The sequence below is a fragment of the Procambarus clarkii genome, chromosome 42 (assembly GCF_040958095.1).
Source record: "Procambarus clarkii isolate CNS0578487 chromosome 42, FALCON_Pclarkii_2.0, whole genome shotgun sequence".
NCBI lineage: Eukaryota > Metazoa > Arthropoda > Malacostraca > Decapoda > Cambaridae > Procambarus > Procambarus clarkii.
Window position 1 is genome coordinate 5,000,334 of NC_091191.1, and position 24,073 is coordinate 5,024,406.

The window sequence follows — 24,073 nt, forward strand, 5'->3', positions numbered from 1 at the left end:
CCACTTACGAAACCTGTAGATCTTTTCTCAGTCATGGCTGCTTAGTCTGTGTTAAACAATTAACGAGCTGGGGAAACGCTGCGAGGTCTCTCTCTCTCTCTTGATTCAAGATTATTATTGTCATAGACAATCTCCCAGCGGTTCGGAGCTTGTAAACTCTTTAGTGAATGCAAACTAAGCCGTCATGATTGGGCCGGGGGGGGGGGGAGGGGGAGGAGGGAGGGTGAAAGATGTACATGTTTCGTAAGGGAACACTTAAGATGCATGATGAATACTGGTCATGTGGTGATCATGTCTCTCTATGATGAAAACGTATCTATAGTGCCGGTCTTCACTGTCTCGTTCTGTAGGTACTAACATCAATTCGTTCTCTGAACCATGGTTACCTTGAGGTTACCTTGAGATGGTTTCGGGGCTTAGCGACCCCGCGGCCCGGTCGTCGACCAGGCCTCCTCGTTGCTGGACTGGTCAACCAGGCTGTTGAACGCGGTTGCTCGCAGCCTGACGTATGAATCACAGCCTGGTTGATCAGGTATCCTTTGGAGGTGTTTATCGAGTTCTCTCTTGAACACTGTGACGGTCGGCCAGTTATGCCCCTTATGTGTAGTGGAAGCGTGTTGAACAGTCTCGGGCCTCTGATGTTGATAGTTCTCTCTTGAACACTGTGAGGGGTCGGCCAGTTATGCCCCTTATGTGTAGTGGAAGCGTGTTGAACAGTCTCGGGCCTCTGATGTTGATAGTTCTCTCTTGAACACTGTGAGGGGTCTGCCAGTTATGCCCCTTATGTGTAGTGGAAGCGTGTTGAACAGTCTCGGACCTCTGATGTTGATAGTTCTCTCTTGAACACTGTGAGGGGTCTGCCAGTTATGCCCCTTATGTGTAGTGGAAGCGTGTTGAACAGTCTCGGACCTCTGATGTTGATAGTTCTCTCTTGAACACTGTGAGGGGTCGGCCAGTTATGTCCCTTAAGTGTAGTGGAAGCGCGTTGAACAGTCTCGGGCCTCTGATGTTGATAGTTCTCTCTTGAACACTGTGAGGGGTCGGCCAGTTATGTCCCTTATGTGTAGTGGAAGCGTGTTGAACAGTCTCGGGCCTCTGATGTTGATAGTTCTCTCTTGAACACTGTGAGGGGTCGGCCAGTTATGTCCCTTATGTGTAGTGGAAGCGTGTTGAACAGTCTCGGGCCTCTGATGTTGATAGTTCTCTCTTGAACACTGTGAGGGGTCGGCCAGTTATGCCCCTTATGTGCAGTGGAAGCGTGTTGAACAGTCTCGGGCCTCTGATGTTGATAGTTCTCTCTTGAACACTGTGAGGGGTCGGCCAGTTATGCCCCTTATGTGCAGTGGAAGCGTGTTGAACAGTCTTGGACCTCTGATGTTGATAGAGTTCTGGCTCCTGTCAGTTACTGTAACCGGTTAAGGCTTCGGGCCAGGTACTGGAACCGGGTAGGTTATTCACGGTCAAGTAAACATACCTGAAGGAATACATTTATCTGTATGTTCCTTCCGGTGAGTGTCTTACAGGCTCCTTCACCATCACAATCTTCCCTCACCATCCTCCCTCACCGTCCTCCATCATCATTCTCCCTCACACCCCTCCCTCACCACCATTAATTATGAAGCAGGGAGACACACACACACACACACACACACACACACACACACACACACACACACACACACACACACACACACACACACACACACATCAAGAGAATTAACTCCACTGCAGGAAAGATTGAAGGTTTGAGGAGATGGGCATTAAATTTTCTAATATACCAGACAGCATTGTTGGCACAATACATTCGTGATTGTTTTTCCATAGTCCACTTCCTGGAGTGAGACGACTGGAAGCTGGTGAGTAATGCTGTGATTGAAGAGTTTAGTTTATTATGTCAAAATAAATGAATAAAAAAAAACCTCCATTGGATCATGTTATAATTTACATTGCCATTAAGAATATACAAGAACTCACACCACTCCAGCAGTCGTCCACAGCACCACTACTAAATACAGTGAGAAAATCCGTAGGAGCTGTGTTGTGGGTTCGAACCTTAGCGGTGGGTGTTCCCATGCACACGTGCTAGCCACTACACCACGACATGGTATAAGGAGTTCAACCTGAAGTTCTCAACCCATTGTGAGTACTGATGCAGTATTAAGTACAATACTGTATTGATTACTCTGTACTCAATACAGTTTTAATACAAATATAATTACTTTAATTTTAAAATAGCCATTCCATTAAATTACTAATAGTTCGAAAGGCGGGGCTTAGGAGCTGATGCTCCACCCTGCAAAATACACATCTAAATGAGTTAGTCAAAACCCCAATTTCCCCCCCCCCACACCTATCCCCCCTCACACACACACACACACACACACACACACACACACACACACACACACACACACACACACACACACACACACACACACACAGCCCCCTCCCACTCCAAACGAAATTATTTCTAAACAAACATTACTAAAGAGCTCTTCGTTGCTGCCTTTCACAAGCTGCCTTCCTGTACCCAGGCAGCCAATTCGTCCACAGAGGACATAAACTTTGTGAATGCAGTTCAGCAATGTATTCCAAGTCTATACAATGCAGTTAATATCGCTATATTATCCATTTTTAGTTCGGGTGTTGAAAAATCCTGATTGGGGTTTTTTTTCAGTATTTCGGTGCAGATGTGATTTTTGGTGTTGTTGGGAGTGTACTGAGCGGGCTCGGTACTGCTGTTGTGTTGTGGTGTGTGTTGTGATGTGTTGTAGTGTGTTGTGATGTGTTGTAGTGTGCTGCGATGCAGCATGGTATGTGTTCGTTGAAGTGTGTTGTGATGTAGAATGATATGCGTCAATTGCGGTGTACTGTGGTGTGTTGTGCTCCGATGTGTTGTGTTGTGATATATACATGTGGTGGTGTTGTGACGACAGGTGTGTGTTTGCCCGGCAGGCTACAGGTGACTGTCAAGGCCGGCAGGTGTGTGTGTGTGGCAGCTAGGAACAGGCAATTAATTACACAGAGCGAGACATTCCACGTCCACTAAATGTCTGTATTTCTCTTCACATGGAAACGACTCATGACAGCTGCTCTCCCAATATCATTTATCAAACATCTTCAGATAAAAGACCATTGGATATTCCTGGCTGGCATTGATGGATGTTGGTGGATATGCCTGGCTGGCATTGATGGATGTTGGTGGATATGCCTGGCTGGCATTGATGGATGTTGATGGATTTGCCTGGCTGGCATTGATGGATGTTGATGGATATGCCTGGCTGGCATTGATGGATGTTGGTGGATATGCCTGGCTGGTTTTGATGGATGTTAGTGGATATGCCTGGCTGGTTTTGATGGATGTTAGTGGATATGTCTGGCTGGTATTGATGGATGTTGATGGATATGCCTAGCTGGCATTGATGGATGTTGATGGATATGCCTGGCTGGCATTGATGGATGTTGGTGGATATGCCTGGCTGACATTGATGGATGTTGGTGGATATTCCTGGCTGGCATTGATGGATGTTGGTGGATATTCCTGGCTGGCACTGATGAATGTTGATGGATATTTCTGGCTGGCATAATTCCCACTGCAGATACCAACATGACTTGATCAATCCACACACTAGAAAATGAAGGGACGATGAAAATGAAAATGAAGGGTCATCATACTTCAGCCACGTTATTGTGACTCATCGCCTGCACCAACATCACTTTTCAAGGTGTAAAGAACTTAGTGTCCTTTCAAAAACATCTGGACACATCTGGAGGGACCTGCCAGTGTTGAGGCTTACATGATGTTATTGTGGACTGGTGTTGTGGGTTACAGAGAATAATATTAAATGTTTTTAATTTGGTGATAGGCCTATCAGCCGCGGGAGGGTTATTAAAACCACCACACTAGCTCACTAACTATCCATCAAATACTCAGCATAGTCCAGAACTCAAGCAGAGTTTCAATGTATCTCCAGGGACGATAAATAGGGTGAATATATCCCCTTGTTTAGAAGTTGGATCGTTAACGATTCTGCAATTAAATTGCCTTATTTTAGTTGGTTTATTACGAATCCCTGATCGCGTTTTCAATGAGGTTTCGCAACGTTGTCCAGATATCTGTGGGAACTCTGTTATCACTACCTAGGCTCAGAGCCCTAAATATCTTAGCATCAAAATGCATGAGATGATCTCTGCAAGTATTGCAAGGTTGGCAGTCGTAATGGTCATGACCAGGAACCTCCCAACGACTCCTTCACAACGTTAAATTACACCAACAGCCGATATTTTTTTTTATTGATTTGCCACTTCGTAAAAAAGGTAACTGATTTGCTTCACTAGGGGAAAAAATTCACGAAGCAGTTACGCAAGTACTTACGAACGTGTACATCTTTCCTCAATCTTTGACGGCTTTGTTTACATTTATTAAACAGTTTACAAGCATGAAAACTTCCCAAACAACTGTTGTTATTGTTATTAACAGCCTCCTGGTGCTTTGGAGCTCATTAACTGTTTAATAATTGTAAATAAACCGCCAAATATTGAGAAAAGATGTACAGGTTCGTAAGTGCTTGCTTAACCGCTTCGTGAATCTGGTCCCAGAAACGTACGAACGCAAGGAACTCACCTAACCAATCGAGGTCAGGTTATCTTGAGGTTATCTTGAGATGATTTCGGGGCTTTTTAGTGTCCCCGCGGCCCGGTCCTCGACCAGGCCTCCACCCCAGGAAGCAGCCCGTGACATCTGATTAACACCCAGGTACGTATTTTACAGCTAGGTAACAGGGGCATAGGGTGAAAGAAACTCTGCCCATTGTTTCATCAATTCCTTAGCGTCAATTCATAAAAAAAACACGTCAATATTACGGTGCTCTAATTTATACTAATCCGTCAGATTTTCAACTGATTGGTCGTTCCCGTACGCAACTGTGACGTATGAGATCAAATGACGAGTTATCACGAACGATTCACTAAATCTGAAAATGTAAAACCCATTTTTTTGTTGAAGTTCGAACATGCGGGGAATTCACAAAAACTTTATTTACACGAAGTGAAATATTGTATTTTTCAAATGTATTTTTTTTCGTAATATTAAACCATAAATACAAATAACTTCACATTTGACGATAAATTTCAGCTGGGGAAAATAACTGTTTGTAATATATATTTTTTTTGGTTCGAGAGCATTTACTGAAACTCAATAATATATATATATATATATATATATATATATATATATATATATATATATATATATATATATAAACTTTTTGCCTAAAAATATGTTAAAGATATATTTAACACAAAAATATACAATATATTTTCATCAAAATTCGTGAAAATTTTCATGAAAATTCGTGAAAATTTTCATGGAAATCATCAAAATTCATCAAAAATTCATTAAAATTTATGAAAATCTTTATGAAAATCTCAAATGCCGGAATGATTTGAGAGCTGTTAGGTGAATGATGGTACCACCATTGGGGTCATTACGGTACATAAGGAGACACGGTACATAAGAAGCTACACGATACAGAAGGAGTTATACGCTACATAAATTAATTACCTAATTACCTTTCAGTAATTAGGAAAAATTACTATTACCAAAAGTAATTCAATTATCTTCCTTGCTATAAATATTTAACATTTTTCTTATCTTAAACGAATTTGCTAAATGTGTTTCGTCTGTTTATTGATTATTTGCTTTCTCTTATTGTCTAGTTTACTGTTCCTGTTTTTGTAACCTTTTCAATGTTCTCTCTCTCCTCTTGTATTAATTATCTGTTCTCTTTTGTTTGTGTTCTTTTCCTATTTTTTAAATTGAACTCTTCTGGGCACTTGTTGACAGTCGTATTAATAAGAAGAACGCCAAACAGAACAATTTTTAATTGCTGGAACACCAATTTGAACAAGACATTAATTCCTGGAACACTAATTTGAACAAGACATTAATTACTGGAACACCAATTTGAACAATACATTAATTACTGGAACACCAATTTGAACAAGACAGTAATTGCTGGAACACCAATTTGAACAAGACAGTAATTGCTGGAACACCAATTTGAACAAGACAGTAATTATTGTAACTCCAATTTGAACAAGACAGTAATAGCTGGAACACCAATTTGAACAAGACATTAATTGCTGGAACACCAATTTGAACAAGACAGTAAATATTGTAACTCCAATTTGAACAAGACAGTAATTGCTGTAACTCCAATTTGAACAAGACAGTAATTGCTGTAACACCAATTTGAACAAGACACTAACTGCTGAAACACCAATTATATCTATAAATTAATGCAACATCAATTATAACAAGATCCAATTTGTGGAACACCAATTATAACAAGTCTTAATTGCTAGACCACGAAGCACACAATCACAACCTTATGAATGCAGTTCGTCATTGTTTCATCGCCCTTTAAAAAGAGACACATTCACATTTCGTAATAAAAGTGCATCGTTTAATTGGTTACGTACACAGTGAACGAGCGATTAACGACCAGATACCCAAAAAAAAAGCGGAACGAAACAGGCTGCACTGTAGAGCGAACGAGATGAAATATGACGGTAACGAAGAGTGTGAATATGTGTATTCCCCTGTATACATACATACATACATACATACATACATACATACATACATACATACATACATACATACATACATAGCAAACAACCTCCACCACAAATTCGTGTACTAGACGGGTTGTTTGTGATCACTTGCTCGGAACGCTGGAAGAGAAAGGAGGAGGAAGAGAAAGAGAAGAGAAGGAGGAAGAGGAAAAGTAGAAAGAGGAGGAGGAGGAGGTGCTCAAATACTATCTTGACTGTGTGGTCGTTCACTGTTTATATATATATATATATATATATATATATATATATATATATATATATATATATATATATATATATATATATATATATATATATATATATATATATAAAGTTTGTGAGGGTACCACCTCTGGTGCCAATGTGGGGACCCATAGCCTCGGAGAAGAAAATAAAAAGTATTCAGAGGAGACCTTGTGGTTTCTCACTGAATATATATATAGTTATATATATATATGGTTATATATATATATGGTTATATATATATATATATATATATATATATATATATATATATATATATATATATATATATATATATATATAAACAATACCAAACCAAGGAGCCAGAAAGCAACCAACCACTCTGGCCACAACCACGATATCGATGAAGAAAACCTTTTAAAAGTTGTAGCTGGAGCTGGAACTTAAGAAGTTTGGCCCTCCCGGTGTAAACAGGATTATAGGTCTGCTAGTTTAATGTGTCTCGTCTACTGCCAGTGATCAGCTCGTGGCTTCACTGGCTAGTATGATACTAGCCAGTGATACTAGTCATGTCAGAAGACCACCCAGTCATCTGACATGATGTTATTTTCGTTCATCTTGTACAGGACTGCTCAGTACATGTGCTTTCGATTGACCTTGTACAGGATTATTTAATACAGGACAGGACTACAGGATGGAGCCGGTCGGCCGAGCGGACAGCACGCTGGACTTGTGATCCTATGGTCCTGGGTTCGATCCCAGGCGCCGGCGAGAAACAATGGGCAGAGTTTCTTTCACTCTATGCCCCTGTTACCTAGCAGTAAAATAGGTACCTGGGTGTTAGTCAGCTGTCACGGGCTGCTTCCTGGGGGTGGAGGCCTGGTCGAGGACCGGGCCGCGGGGACACTAAAACCCCGAAATCATCTCAAGATAACAGGACTGCTCTATATTTATCTTGTCATATAAAAATCCTATGCACATTTTATAGCTTGTATTGAGTTTCATTCTCTATTGATGTTTTGTTGGGTCTGTAGGAGAGTTGGATGAGAGCCTTCTCCTTTTCTATCCTATCTTCCTATCCTATCCTATCCTATCCTTGACGTTCTGCTTTTCTATCCTGTTCTCACATATCAAGAAAATATTTCATGAAGTCAAAACACTCCGTTCTGTGATATCCTTCCCTTGAAGGTGAGAGAAGGATCCAATATATATGTGTGTAATTGTATTAAAAACCTTTTTTTTAATACACTTTTAATACACAAATTATTTTGGCATGCACTATCTTTTCTCAAGGGGCTGTATACACTGTTCGCTGTATTGTATACTTCGGATATTGTATAAAGTACTTTAAGAAAAGATGGAGGTTACAAACTAGTTTTTTTTAATATACTTACACATAATATTGAATTCTTCCTTTACCTTAATTCTAAGGCAGTGTGTTAAGTTTGTCCCTCCCTTGCTACGTCTCTTCCTCCCTCCCTCCCTCCTTCCCTACCTTTATATTTACCTACATGTCTATGCTATCATACATACTCAATTTTTGCGTTCTTATTCTCTCAGCGAATACCTCACCCATGCCTCCCACAGTGTTCCACACCCACGCCATGCCTCCCACAGTGTTCCTCACCCACGCCATGCCTCCCACAGTGTTCCCCCACCCACGCCATGCCTCCCACAGTGTTCCTCACCCACGCCATGCCTCCCACAGTGTTCCTCACCCACGCCATGCCTCCCACAGTGTTCCTCACCCACGCCATGACTCCCACAGTGTTCCTCACCCATGCCATGCCTCCCACAGTGTTCCTCACCCACGCCATGCCTCCCACAGTGTTCCTCACCCACGCCATGCCTCCCACAGTGTTCCTCACCCACGCCATGCCTCCCACAGTGTTCCTCACCCATGCCTCCCACAGTCATCCTCTCCACTAACTTTTCCTTACCTGAGTTCCTTCTCCCAATAAAGATATCGTTAATGGCTTCCTCTCACTTCTTTAAAACTGATAAAACACTCGTTCGGTGCCTCTGACGTACAGTGTTTGTCCTGTAACGAAGTGTTTCTCTAAGTTAGGTTTTAATGGGGTGAAAGAAAGGGGACGGAGAGAGAGAGAGAGAGAGAGAGAGAGAGAGAGAGAGAGAGAGCAGAGTAAGTGTAAGAAGGAAAGACGGAAGAGAGGGAGAGGGATGGAAGAGGAAGAGAAGGGAGGGAAGGAGGAAGAGGAAGAGCTAGCGTGTGTGTGAGATAAAAGCTCCATCACAACCCCAACCACCAACCAACACAAGTCATTCAACCACACAGAAATATCCATCAACTTTCCGTTCTTTCTTAGTATTATATCGAGTAACCAGTATATCACACACTTAAACTCCTTAATACCCATGTCACATAACAAAAATATATATACCTGACACACCTCCCAAACCATCACCACTACCCGGCCCTGTTTCCTGACACTCTCCCAGCTCAGGAAACAGGGCCGTTGTAGTGTGGCATCAGGACCTCAGCATGGCACGATGCCAGAAGCCCCGGGGGCATCTATGCTCTCTACACAAACTAGTTGTTTCCTTGCTTCCTTGTTTCCTTTCGGGGGCTTAGTATGAGGAATAATGCCTACCTTGTGTCAGGAACAGTTCCTGGAACAATGCCAGAAGCCATCTAAGGAAGAACGTCTGAAACAACGCCAGGAATGGGAGTCAGAAACCGTCTCTGAGTCAACGCCAGAAACGGTATATGCAAAGGATATAGAAAGGAAGAACATACCTACCTTCTGACACAGCCATCAGAGATGGACTTAAACGAAACAATTATTTTCGTAGGCCAAGGAAATGTTGTCCCATATGCAGGCGATGAGTCACAATAACGGGGTTGAAGAATGTTGACCAGATCACACACTAGAAGGTGAAGGGACGACGACGTTTCGGTCCGTCCTGGACCATTTTCAAGTCGATTGTGGTCAAGACAATCGACTTGAGAATGGTCCAGGACGGACCAAATCGTCGTCGTCCCTTCACCTTCTAGTGAGTGGTCAAACGTCGTCGTCCCTTCATCTTCTAGTGTGTGGTCAAACGTCGTCGTCCCTTCACCTTCTAGTGTGTGGTCAAACGTCGTCGTCCCTTCACCTTCTAGTGTGTGGTCAAACGTCGTCGTCCCTTCACCTTCTAGTGAGTGGGCAAACGTCGTCGTCCCTTCACCTTCTAGTGAGGGGTCAAACGTCCTCGTCCCTTCACCTTCTAGTGTGTGGTCTGGTCAACAAATGTTGTCCCACTCAATACTACAGACCATTAGGATTAGCAACACACACTGACCTTGTCAGCTGATTGGGATTTGCGAGTAGTAAGTGGTCATTAATAACGAGAAGGTAAACAACCTACTAGTTACGCTGCGTAGTCATTCACCAAGACAACATTCACAACTCGCAAGCTACGATGCGTGACCATTCATGACGAGATGATACACGACGGCTGAGTGGACAGTGCTCGGGATTCATAGTCCTAAGGTTCCGGGTTCGCTCCCCGGCGGAGGCGGAAACAATTGCGCACAGTTTCTTTCACCCTGATGCGCCTGTTCCCCTAGCAGTAAATAGATACCTGTGAGTTAGACAGTTGCTACGGGCTGCTTCCTGGGGATGTGTAACAAAAAGGAGATCTGGTCGAGGACCGGGCCGGGGGGGAACAGTAAGCCCCGAAATCATCTCAAGATAACCTCAAGATTACTCACTACTTGCGAGAGCACAAGCTATCGAGTGAACAGTTGCAGAAGTAAAGAAAGATCTGCAATTTGTGTGAGAGGCTAATGATTCAAGCAGTGAGGTTGGTTGAATTAATGAGTCCAATACCTTTCCACTAAGGAGCTTATTCGGCTACTTAGTTCTGAAAGTGCTGATTAAGATACGGATGACTGAAAATTTTAATATTTTCCGAATCTGAGCAGAATTCCTACTTTATCGGAGGCAATCTTGTAATAACAGAAATGTAAGATGTGGCTACATCCTTGAGGCTACCATGTGGAGGTTCCAGGGATCAACGTCCCCGCGGCCCGGTCTCCGGCCCAAGGTGACAGTAAGTTGGAGGAGGAAGAGAGAGACAGTACACACAGAAATTACAACAGCGTGATGCATCAAGACGTAGGTTCGAATTGGACGTAGTTTCGCAGCCTCGTCACGGCCCTTGTAGATTTATTCAGAGAGACAGTACTTACCTTGGGCTTGAACTCTGGCAGTGAGGTGAGCCAGGGGCTGGGGGCTGGAGTTCTCCTTCACCTCCACCAGGTACACCGGCTTGTCGAACTCGACGGGGCCGCTTCCCACCAGCTTGGTCACTGAAACACCACGAAAACAAAGTTGTTTGATGCCTCTGGTAACTAGCGAAAGGAGAAGGGGGTGAGTGATAGGGTGAAGCAGAGGGGAAAAGCAGAGGGGAAGCAGGCAAAAAGAGGACAAAATATAGGAGTAGAAAGGAAAACAATAGATAATACAAATCAAGTATAAGAAAATAACAACTATTTATATAAGATATAAATTCGGATTCAGAAGGTTTATTAGTAACCTGTTCAACAAGACATTGCAACCATGGCTCAACTGACCAAGTGCACAACTGTCAAATTATGACCATCAGAAATAACAAAAACACATATACATATATATACGACGTAGCTCTCGGACGTAAGTTCGAATCCTCGTCACTGCCCTTGAGGATTTGTTCATATACAGATATATATACCTTTCTACCTGTCACTCATTCCAGAATGGGTTTATATTTCCTTCTAACCTTGTTTATGCTTCTAGTCATGCCACAGTGTTCCGGTACCCGTAAAAGCTCAGCATTCCCAAAGTTCCACAGTGAACCAGTATTCTGAAAAAGCACTGATTTTTAATACCCGTATTTCCACGCTTATTTCTCACGTATTTCAGGGACCTTTGTTTGGAATTTCAGGTCTGTGATGGTATTGTGAAAAGGAGAACTGAGGAACTGGATATAATCCAGGAGAAGAACTGGATATCATCCAGGAGGAGAACTGGATATCATCCAGGAGAACTGGATATCATCCAGGAGGAGAACTGGATATCATCCAGGAGGAGAATTGGATATCATCCAGGAGGAGAACTGGATATCATCTGGGAGGAGAACTGGATATCATCCAGGGGGAGAACTAGAGGCTATATTTTTCAAAGTATGTCTCAGTTCTTTCTCTTGTCAGACAATCATGTACAAAATTACTGTAGTACATTTGAACGTGAGGATGTAACTTTAACTTTTATATATTGATATAACATTTTCCAAGCCGCCTTTGGTAACTGCCAATCAAATTAGACAAACGTTAAGAAATCATTAGTCCAAATATTGTCTAGGAGACGAATTTCTCTGTTGCATCCTGACTCTTTCAATAGTCTCTTTCAAGGGAGCCGGTCGGCCGAGCGGACAGCACGCTGGTCTTATGATCCTTTGGTCCTGGGTTCGATCCCAGGCGCCGGCGAGAAACAATGGGCAGAATTTCTTTCACCCTATGCCCCTGTTACCTAGCAGTAAAATAGGTACCTTGGTGTTAGTCAGCTGTCACGGGCTGCTTCCTGGGGGTGGAGGCCTGGTCGAGGACCGGGCCGCGGGGACACTAAAAAGCCCTGAAATCATCTCAAGATAACCTCAAGATAAGATAGTGATTTTATCCCGATTAAGATGTGTCCTTAGAGAGGATGCTGATGCCAGCAGTGACCTCCCACTTAAGATGTGTGAGAGGATGCTGAGAAAGAATGAGGAAAACTAACAAAACAATGAAATATTAGTTTTGTTGATACACAGAAATAACCTGAATATCAGGAACATAATCGTTTTGTTAACCCTTAGAGGAATTATATTGAAATCACTCAAATGAAATTAAACACGCGAGCTGATGACAAATAAAATTAGCTTAGCGGCTTTCAGAAGAAATCCATTAACATAGTCAACATTATGAAACCAGCGTGTAATTTGTCCCAGTCAATGATTAGGGATTATTTGTCCAAAGATAACTCCCGTTTGTCAATCCTTTTTTATCATGCACAAATGATTTATTAATCATTGTTCAACGAGGCCGGAATTGTTCACACAAATGTTTTTTGTTACGTTTTAGCTTCGAGGTATGTTATAGTCTGTCGGAACACTAAGTATAGAACATTGCATAGAACATAGAACACATTGTATAGAACATTGTATAGTCTGACTGTGAAAATGTTTGAAAATGCCTTTTGAAGTCAAATCAAGCCGATGTTTTTATTGTAAAACAGACAAACTGTTTTGTCTCGCGTTTTAAACACGTTAAGAACACTAGGGGGGGGGGGGGTCACAATCTCTCAACACTAGGGAACCACATCGACGTAAGTAGCGTCAGTTACAAGTCAGTCAAACAAACTAATGAATCACAGTCATAGATAAATACATTAAACAATAAATAAACAATAAATTTGCACATCCTTAAAATATACCTTCAGACACTAACAACTGAATTATACAACCTCAGATTATACCTTCAGACACTAACAACCTCAGATTATACCTTCAGACACTAACAACTGAACTATACAACCTCAGATTATACCTTCAGACACTAACAACTGAACTATACAACCTCAGATTATACCTTCAGACACTAACAACTGAACTATACAACCTCAGATTATACCTTCAGACACTAACAACAGAACTACACAACTTTAAGTGAGACCTTGAGACACTAACAACAGAACTACACAACTTTAAGTCAGACCTTCTGACAATAACCCCAGAACTATACAATTCTCACCTGACCCCTAACATCAATCCGCCCTTTTCAGCAATTAACCTGAGGCTCAGCAACTTCACCGACGCCTCTGCAACATGTCAACTTGCCCGGCCATAATTACGCCAAACTTCCCCTCCGCGTGAGGCCAAGTTGAGCTCCGGCGCTCTCTGGAATGTTTCCTGGTGGTCGTCCTCTCCCATTGATGGTACCTACCGGGGCTCAACTACCAGTATTTGGCTACCGGTGACTACGGGGGGAGTGCCGTCTAGGTCTCTGTGTCCCGCCTGCTAGCGCTACTGTACCTGTATCGTTGTAATCTTGAAGAGCCAGATTCACGAAGCAGTTACGCAAGCACTTACGAACCTGTGCGTCTTTTCTCAATCTCTGGCGGCTTTGTTTACAATTATTAAACAGTTAATGAGCTCTGAAGTACCAGGAGGCTGTTTATAACGATAACAACAGTTGATTGGGAAGTTTTCACGCTTGTAAACTGTTTAATAAATGTAACCAAAGCCGTCAAAGATTGAGGAAAGATGTACAGGTTCGTAAGTACTTGTGTAACTGCTTCGTGAATCTGGCCCTAGCTGTTTTCTCATGTTCGAATTCTGTGGTTGTGATAGCTGGAGTGGATGTGGTAGATGTGGATGTGGTAGATGTGGATGTGGTAGATTTGGTTGTGGTAGATTTGATTGTGGTAGTGGAGGAGGTGTAGCTAGTAGTGTACCAGTGTGGGTGTGTTGTTACAGGCTGAAGTGACTAGTAGTTCAAGTGGTATTTCAGGACTATCGATACTACTCAGTATCGATACTGATACTGAGTAGTAGTTGAAGTGCCAGTTGGCGCTTCAACTACTACTGACGGCTGCCAACTACTAATTGACGGCTCGCCAATTCGTTGGCGAGCCGTGTTCAACAGAAAATAACTGGAACTAGATAATGTTGGCATAAAGCCTTAAGACAGTTCGGCCATCAGCTTGATTGATTAAAGGAAAGGTGAGTCAGAAATCCTTTAACCAGTCTTCGAAAAATGCAAAAGAAACCTTTGCATAGCTAATATGCACTTAAACGAAGACTACCGTTTCAGGATAACTGAAATTTACATATCAAACAATTCCGAGGATTTATCAACAGAGAGCATGGAAAGGACATTACTTAATCAAAGCTGTTAGAGGTAATTATATATATATATATATATATATATATATATATATATATATATATATATATATATATATATCTATATATATATTAGAGGGACAGGAGGAGGCAATAATGTGAGGGAAGAGGAGTTGATGATGTGGAGTTTATTGAATTATTCCTCTTTGGTCGGAAGTGAGGTGAAAAGCACAGAGAGAGAGAGAGAGAGAGAGAGAGAGAGAGAGAGAGAGAGAGAGAGAGAGAGAGAGAGAGAGAGAGAGAGAGAGAGAGAGAGAGAGAGAGAGAGAGAGAGAGGGTTTGACATTATAATGCCCCATTAACATGATAATGTTAATAGGGCATTATAATGACACTATAATGCCCTTGTCATTATATCAGAGATACCCCAGACACCAATAAATATACCAATAAAGACAATCGACAGCTACAAAGACAACCAAAGATCAGACACTAACGAGGCACCACACACACACCAACCTCCAACACCCGCTAACACCAGCTTTCACTCTGCCATCTTCCAGAACACGACCAAACATCCATCACACTGCCCCAGGCCTCACTGAAACACAGGAGATTGGTAAGCTGCAGAGGGCTTATTGACCCCACACACTGAGCTGCTTCACCTCAGCCCAGGTTATGTATTCTCCTGCTCTAACATTTTTATCGACCACTATTCATCCACAGATCTACAGTGGTCAAGGCTCCAAACAGCCTCCACTTCAAACATTCATGCCCGTGATTGATCTTGATCTTGGGAAGCTTAATCTTTGCCAATTAATGATTTGTATCCATTTACACTCTGCCTCTGAATATGCTGACAAGGTCAACGAAACGCATTATGTCTATATGAAAGACTGCGTATATATATATATATATATATATATATATATATATATATATATATATATATATATATATATATATATATATATATATATATATATATATAAACAAAATGGAAATGAATGATTCGTCTATTTAATATCACTTCTTAGAGAGCAAACACGTTTTCTTTTGACAGCATCGTCACATAAATTATCAAATACAGTGCGAGACGTTCTCTCTCTCTCTCTCTCTCTCTCTCTCTCTCTCTCTCTCTCTCTCTCTCTCTCTCTCTCTCTCTCTCTCTCTCTCTCTCTCTCTCTCTCTCCTGCTTTGACGCCAGACTAAATAATTTCCTGTTTTTTTTGGTATGCCCCCCCCCCCCATCCCTCTGGTCATTACTTAACGAGGTGTTAACTTCGCGAGTTGGGGAGAATGGTTGGCGTAACTCAATTATCAACCCCGCTAAAGTTAACCCTTGTGGTTATTTTAATTAATTGGAGTGGAGTTTTTTATATATATATATATGTATATATATTTTTTTTAGCAATAGTGTTACCGTCATTTCTTGTTTGATTTTAGTTCCATTATTTTTTTAACGTTATATTATTTATTAAATTTATGGTTATTATTTCTGTTGTTTATAGATTTTCTAACACTATTTAATTATTCATTTATTTTATTTCTGTTTTCACCTCATTAGGAGTGAATTCTATTACAAGCGATCCTCCTGTGAATGAAATCCTATCACTGTGCTTCCATCAAATCCCTCTTCTGAAACAATCCCATGAAAACTGCTTCCTTCAATCCCACTACTCCATTGAAACAGATCTTTTCAAGAGTTCTTCCATCAATTTCTCTACTTCTTACTGTACTCGCTGTCTCCATACTGTAATGTAGAGGAGAGTCCTCTAGTGACTCTCCTCTAGAGTAGGAGTCCATTCAGAGTGCGTCCTCTAATGGACCTTCACTTCTACAACCGACACCATTAGGAGTCAGTCGTTCAAAGCCTCTAAACCAACTGAGAAACGGAGCTCTATACTTAGCACCTAAAGGAACGGAGCTCTCTACTCAGCACCTGAGAAACGGAGCTCTATTCTCAACACCTGAAGAACGGAGCTCTATTCTCAGCACCTGAGAAACGGAGCTCTATTCTCAACACCTGAGAAACGGAGCTCTCTACTCAGCACCTGAGAAACGGAGCTCTCTACTCAGCACCTGAGGAACGGAGCTCTATTCTCAGCACCTGAGAAACGGAGCTCTATTCTCAACACCTGAGGAACGGAGCTCTCTACTCAGCACCTGAGGAACGGAGCTCTCTACTCAGCACCTGAGCGGCAGATCACTGTAACTTGTGATATATTCTCTACTTTCAACGCAAATGAAAACTCAATTTCCATTTGGTCTTCGATATTTATTCAATTTGTATTTTTTTTACCAACATATTTTCCTCTCTTGGCAAAAAAGATTCAATTGCTAGTTCCACGTTCAATTTGATCTGAACTATTGCTATTTCCTCAACTATTGCCAGTCGTTCGGAAGTTTCTGTTTGTTAGTCTGTGAACTACTCAGATGTCGCCTAATCTTTGGTGGTGTCATTCAGATGTCGCCTAATCTCTGGTGGAGTCATTCAGATGTCGCCTAATCTTTGGTGGAGTCATTCAGATGTCGCCTAATCTTTGGTGGAGTCATTCAGATGTCGCCTAATCTCTGGTGGAGTCATTCAGATGTCGCCTAATCTTTGGTGGAGTCATTCAGATGTCGCCTAATCTTTGGTGGAGTCATTCAGATGTCGCCTAATCTCTGGTGGAGTCATTCAGATGTCGCCTAATCTTTGGTGGAATCATTCAGATGTCGCCTAATCTTTGGTGGAGTCATGCAGATGTCGCCTAATCTTTGGTGGAGTCATTCAGATGTCGCCTAATCTTTGGTGGTGTCATTCAGATGTCGCCTAATCTTTGGTGGAGTCATTCAGATGTCGCCTAATCTTTGGTGGTGTCATTCAGATGTCGCCTAATCTTTGGTGGAGTCAATCAGATGTCGCCTAGTCGTCGAGAATGAAATCTCGTTGTCTGTTCAATGTGGCAGTTTTTTATATGAGTGTGAAATCGATTAAGTGTATTGTGTCTACGATAGAAACGATAGAAACGACTATACGATAGCCCCGCGGTGGGCTCGAACTGTGGTCCTTCAGCAGCAAGATGTAAGGCAGGTTTGGGACATTGTCTTTTCTCTACCTCCTCTTCTACCTTCTCCTCTTCTCTCAACCTTCATCTCGTCTTCCATTTCCCTCAGCCTCCAAGGATATTTTCCTAATCCATTCCTTAATATTCAATTGCCATTTGCCCTTCGTTCTTCCTCTCACCTTCAATTTCCATTCCTTCCTTCCTTCCCCTTAACATCTCAATTTCCCGCGCCTCCCCTCCCCTACCCTCCTCATCCTGACTCCATCAATCACCGAGGTAAAAGGGCCTCTATTCCATCAATCCTTGGGTTCTAAATTCCCCTCAAACTATTCCCGTCGTATTTATCACTGTCCGCCGCCGCGTTTCAATGCAAGTTCGATATTAGGAATAAAAATTCCTTTAAAAACCGCCTCTGAAATGATGTTGCTATGCTGATCGCAGCTGCTGAGGAAGGCAAGATGGAGTAAATTTGTCGCTAATGTTTATATAGAAATTATTTATCCAGGATGCCTTAGGGATAAAATATTTATTTAGAATGCCTCTCCAATATTTTCTTCCAATATATATATATATATATATATATATATATATATATATATATGTCGTACCTAGTAGCCAGAACTCACTTCTCAGCCTACTATGCATGGCCCGATTTGCCTAATAAGCCTAGTTTTCATGAATTAATGTTTTTTCGACAACCTAACCTACCTAACCTAACCTAACCTAACGTTTTCGGCTACCTAACCTAACCTAACCTATAAAGATAGGTTAGGTTAGGTTAGGTAGGGTTGGTTAGGTTCGGTCATATATCTACGTTAATTTTAACTCCAATAAAAAAAAATTGACCTCATACATAATGAAATGGGTAGCTTTATCATTTCATAAGAATAAAATTAGAGAAAATATATTAATTCAGTAAAACTTGGCTTATTAGGCAAATCGGGCCTCGCATAGTAGGCTGAGAAGTGAGTTCTGGCTACTAGGTACGACATATATATATATATATATATATATATATATATATATATATATATATATATATATATATATATATATATATATATATTAATTTATTATTATTTATTATTATATATTATATATATAATTTATTATATATATATATATATTAATTTAATATTATTGAATATTACAGAAAGGATGAGGACAATAATTCTAGCGCTATTTTTCCATATTTTTCATATATTTTCTTCACTTCAGAAAGAAGTTGAAACAATTAATAGTTTATTAATATAATTATTTTATTTTTACAATTATTTTACAATAAAGTTGAAAAAAAATCAAAGTCTATTTTGCAATTCTATTATGACTCATAACAGCTGCGTCAGCCTTATCGAGGACAGAGTATAAGTGATCACAATTGATTAATTGATGATTGATGAAGATTAAGCCACCACAAGAGGTGCCATGGGAGGGTTTACAATGTCATAGCAGGAGAATACATAACCGAGGCTGAGGTGAAGCAGCTTAATGTGTGGGGTCAATAAGCACTCTGCAGCTTACCAATCTCCTGTGTTTCAGTGAGGCCTGGGGCAGTGTGATGGATGTTTGGTCGTGTTCTGGAAGATGGCAGAGTGAAAGCTGGTGTTAGCGGGTGTTGATGGTTGGTGTGTGTGTGGTGCCTCGGTAGTGTCTGATCTTTGGTTGTCGTTGTAGCTGTCGATTGTCTTTATTGGTGTTTGTCTGGGGTATCTCATGTTGATGATCTGGTTATGGGTAGTAAGGTGAAGTTGGTGTTGACCGAGTCTGTCTCTCTCCATCTCTACCTATTTCTCTCTCGATCTAGCTCTCTCTCAATGTATATCTCTCTATTTAGCTATCTCTCTTTCCCCCTCTTTCTCCCTCTGCTTCTCTCCTCAAGAAGCATTGGAATAAGTGTATCGGGTCTTAGGTGCTTGCTTTCTCTTCTCTTCTTTATTTTCATTATTTGTTTATTTCAGTTACAACTATAGGTTAATCACACGCCATATTGCACACCTGAATTCATGAAAGACTCCATGAAAATGCCACAGGGGGTGTTTATAAATGCTAATATTTTTTAAAGTATTTAACCTAGGCCTACCCGAGAAGCCTATGTCCGTTCCGTAGCCCAGACCATTCCCCCTGCAAACTTGGGCGAGCTTCATCCAAAGCGTCTAGTCTCCAACTATGGACAGACAGACAGACAGACATTCTTATAGTTTAGATTTGTGAAATAATGCTTACATAACATTCAATATATTCTACTTTTCTTTGGCTCATAAAACATAATTTATTTACAACCTTACTAAGTTGCCTAGACGCAGTGTGTGTGTGTGTGTGTGTGTGTGTGTGTGTGTGTGTGTGTGTGTGTGTGTGTGTGTGTGTGTGTGTGTGTGTGTGTGTGTGTGTGTGTGTGTATGTGTGTGTGTGTGTGTGTGTGTGTGTGTGTGTGTGTGTGTGTGTGTGTGTGTGTGTGTATGTGTGTGTGTGTGTGTGTGTGTGTGTGTGTGTGTGTGTGTGTGTGTGTGTGTGTGTGATCTTAGTGTGGTACTATAGTCCACTTGGGTGTAGTCTTATAGAGAACTCTCTCTCTCTCTCTCTCTCTCTCTCTCTCCTCCAGTGTTTTTTATTCTTCGTTCTCTGTCCAAGTTCCTTTCTTTCCTCAGTTGTGTTCCGTGTACATTCTTTAATTTCCTCGAGACAGCGTGAGGGGTGATCCAGAGGTTCCGTTTGTTCTGTGTCTCTCCCATCTTTCGCTTGTTTGTTTTCTCTCTCTCTCTCTCTCTCTCTCTCTCTCTCTCTCTCTCTCTCTCTCTCTCTCTCTCTCTCTCTCTCTCTCTCTCTCTCATTCTCTCTCTCTCTCTCTCTCTCTCTCTCTCTCTCTCTCTCTCTCTCTCTCTCTCTCTCTCTCTCTCCTCTCCACCTTTCACCCACATAAACATCTCTCTTCTCCGTCCTACCTCCCTCTGTCTCTGTTTTTAATTAATTTTTTTCATCTTCTATGTCTTCCATTTACTCCACCTGTTCATTCTCTTAATTAGTCCTTATTTTTTCACCTATTCTCTCCATGTCTCTCTTCGCCGATATTTACTTTTTATCTCCCGGTTATCGAACCCTTCTTGAATATCTTCCCCACTTTTTTTTTTCTGAAGTGCTTTCTCAGGTGGGTCATTATGTTAAGTTCGCTTCCTCAGCCCCAGGTAGCTTCTCCCTTCCTCAGCCCCAAGTGGCTCCTCACTTTCTTAGCCCCAAGTGGCTCCTCACTTTCTTAGCACCAAGTGGCTCCTCACCTAAGATTGATGTAATCAACTCAAGGACCCTAGGAAATAACTTAAACTTTTCACATTACACCAACATCTAAACAAACATCAATGTTACTTTCGTGAATACACTGACTACAACCCTCCCCCTTCCCCCCCGACGCAGGGGAGGGGGAGGGGTATTGTATAGACGATATACAACTGTATCAGCTATATTTATACAACCATATCTGAGCAAATGAGTGTTATCGCCGCTATGGCCATTCTCTACACGTGCCAGAGCGCGTCATTCTCCTCTAATGCCTCCACCCTCGGTCTAATTAAAACCAAAAATATATTAATGGCATAGTTCCCCCCTGGTGGTGGGTAATTAATACCAGGGGTCCCACCCCCACTATTGTGTGTAAAAGCGAATATTATATATATATATATATATATATATATATATATATATACCTGTATATATATATGTCGTACCTAGTAGCCAGAACGCACTTCTCGGCCTACTATGCAAGGCCCAATTTGCCTAATAAGCCAAGTTTTCATGAATTGTTTTTCGACTACCTAACCTAACCTAACCTAACTTTTTCTGCTACCTAACCGAACCTAACCTATAAAGATAGGTTAGGTTAGGTTAGGTAGGGTTGGTTAGGTTCCGTCATATATCTACGTTAATTTTAACTCCAATAAAATTTTTTTTACCTCATACATAATGAAATGGGTAGCTTTATCATTTCATAAGAAAAAAATTAGAGAAAATATATTAATTCATGAAAACTTGGCTTATTAGGCAAATCGGGCCTTGCATAGTAGGCTGAGAAGTGCGTTCTGGCTACTAGGTACGACATATATATATATATATATATATATATATATATATATATATATATATATATATATATATATATATATATATATATATATATATATATGTGCTCGCACAATTCCTGAATTGTGGCCTTTTAATCAAAATTATATTTGTATTATTTTTGCGTTGATACGATTTAATCCTATATATGTCGTTGATACAATGTAATCATATATATACGGGGATGGTAAAATGTAATCCTTTATACGTCGTTGATGCAATGTAATCCCATTACCATCCCCCAGTTTATCCGTTCCCTCACTTCCTCGTCTTTCCCATTCATCACATTTCAGGGGAAAAACTGATAGAGTAAGTCTTACCATGAACTATGGAAAGGGGGAAAAGGCTTAGCCTTTTAACGGGAGTAACAAGGCGTCTTATGCTGCGCCAACCTGTGTAAGAGAAAGAGAGAGAGAGAGAGAGAGAGAGAGAGAGAGAGAGAGAGAGAGAGAGAGAGAGAGAGAGAGAGAGAGAGAGAGAGAGAGAGAGAGAGAGAGAGAAAGAGAGAGAGAGAGAGAGATAGAGCCTCAGATCATCATTACACAATTCTTCCATTTCCGCGGGATGGGCAGGTATTCGCTTGGAAAAGATGGGTCAAAAAAATCAGGAGAAAGGGTTCAAGATATCTAGGTTGACACCCAAATTTTTCACGATTCATTACACGGTTTGGGATAGACCCGACGATATCATATGTTGGTTATCCCGACGATATCATATGTTGGTTATCCCGACGATATCATATGTTGGTTATGTGGCTGTCGTGCTAGAGTTTATATTTAGTTCTGTATAGCTCGTTGCTCACTTCTCGTGCGCTGTTTACATGTATATTACTTCTATACACAAGTATATCTAGCTCATAGGCATGAATACGACCTTTATACACACTTGCCAAATACGTCTATACACACGCACACGTTCACCATGTATACCATGTCTATACATGGTGAACGTATATATATATATATATATATATATATATATATATATATATATATATATATATATATATATATATATATATATATATATATATATATATATATACTTTTTCACTATTTTTTTCTTGCAACTCTAAAAATCACATATGTACTTTTTTCGCTATGGTAATATCATCTATTTGTTGGCTATGATCATACATCTCCGCCTCACCACAGCTCTGAGTCTCACCAGAGCACACACCTTCACAAAGCACTAGGGAACTACAGACACCGCCGCTGAACACCACCGTTGAACACCGCCGCTGAACACCACCGTTGAACACCGCCCTTGAACAACACCACCCTCCAACATGTCCTCGTACTTAACACACTACATTTGTTACGTTATCGAGCTCAACGCGAAATCTGCGGTGGTTTAGGATAAATATAAACCAGCTCAATATTGACGCTTCCTGAGACTAATGAGTATCAGCTCTGGAAGGGTTATCTTCTTGAGATGATCTTGAGATCTTGAGGTTATCTTGAGATGATTTCGGGGCTTTTAGTGTCTCCGCGGCCCGGTCCTCGACCAGGCCTCCACCCCCAGGAAGCAGCCCGTGACAGCTGACTAACACCCAGGTACCTATTTTACTGCTAGGTAACAGGGGCATAGGGTGAAAGAAAGAAGCCCATTGTTTCTCGCCGGCGCCTGGGATCGAACCCAGGACCACAGGATCACAAGTCCAGCGTGCTGTCCGCTCGGCCGACTGGCTCCACCGGGTAGGTGGGTTGTTTGACTTCTGATGCTTCTAGTTACTCAAAACCGCTGCGTTTTGTTACGGAGTGACAAGCGAGAAATCGAGCTAAATTGTGAACCCATCTATTAGTGAATGATCAAGTAATTCTATTTTATAGTGTTTATCACCATGTAGCACGGGCTATGGTGAGCCCGTAAACCCTTCTCATTCAATTCTCACGAATATTTCTGTATCATTCACTTGATTTGAGAGTGAGGTGGAGTGGTGGGGGTGAGGTGGTGGGGTGGGGTGGTAGGGGTGGGGTGGTGGGGGGTGGGGTGGAGTTGGGGGGTTGGGGTAATCTGTTGTGGTGGGGCTTCCAGGAAAGGGTCCAGTATTGTGAGGGGGGAGTGAGGGAGAAGGCCACTGTGGTGGAGAAAAATAAGCAGAAGTACACTGTCTTGAGACTCCACAATGGTGGAGGACGACCTTAACACACTCTACAATGGTGGAGGACGACCGTAATGCACTCCACAATGGTGGAGGACGACCTTAACACACTCCACAATGGTGG

The 24,073-nt window shown here is 41.5% G+C and overlaps 1 protein-coding gene and 1 long non-coding RNA gene across 3 annotated transcripts in view; one reads left to right on the plus strand and one right to left on the minus strand.

Moving 5' to 3' along the window:
- Window positions 1-24,073, plus strand: part of LOC138373584 (uncharacterized) — a 432,068-nt gene that overhangs the window by 85,684 nt on the left and 322,311 nt on the right. The window lies entirely within an intron of this gene.
- The window catches only part of LOC123752258 (putative neural-cadherin 2), a 302,071-nt gene that overhangs the window by 63,595 nt on the left and 214,403 nt on the right, over window positions 1-24,073 (minus strand). The window contains exon 2 of the mRNA XM_069339829.1: window positions 11,018-11,137. Coding sequence (XP_069195930.1) covers window positions 11,018-11,137 — 120 coding nt within the window. The remainder of the gene's footprint in view (window positions 1-11,017; window positions 11,138-24,073) is intronic.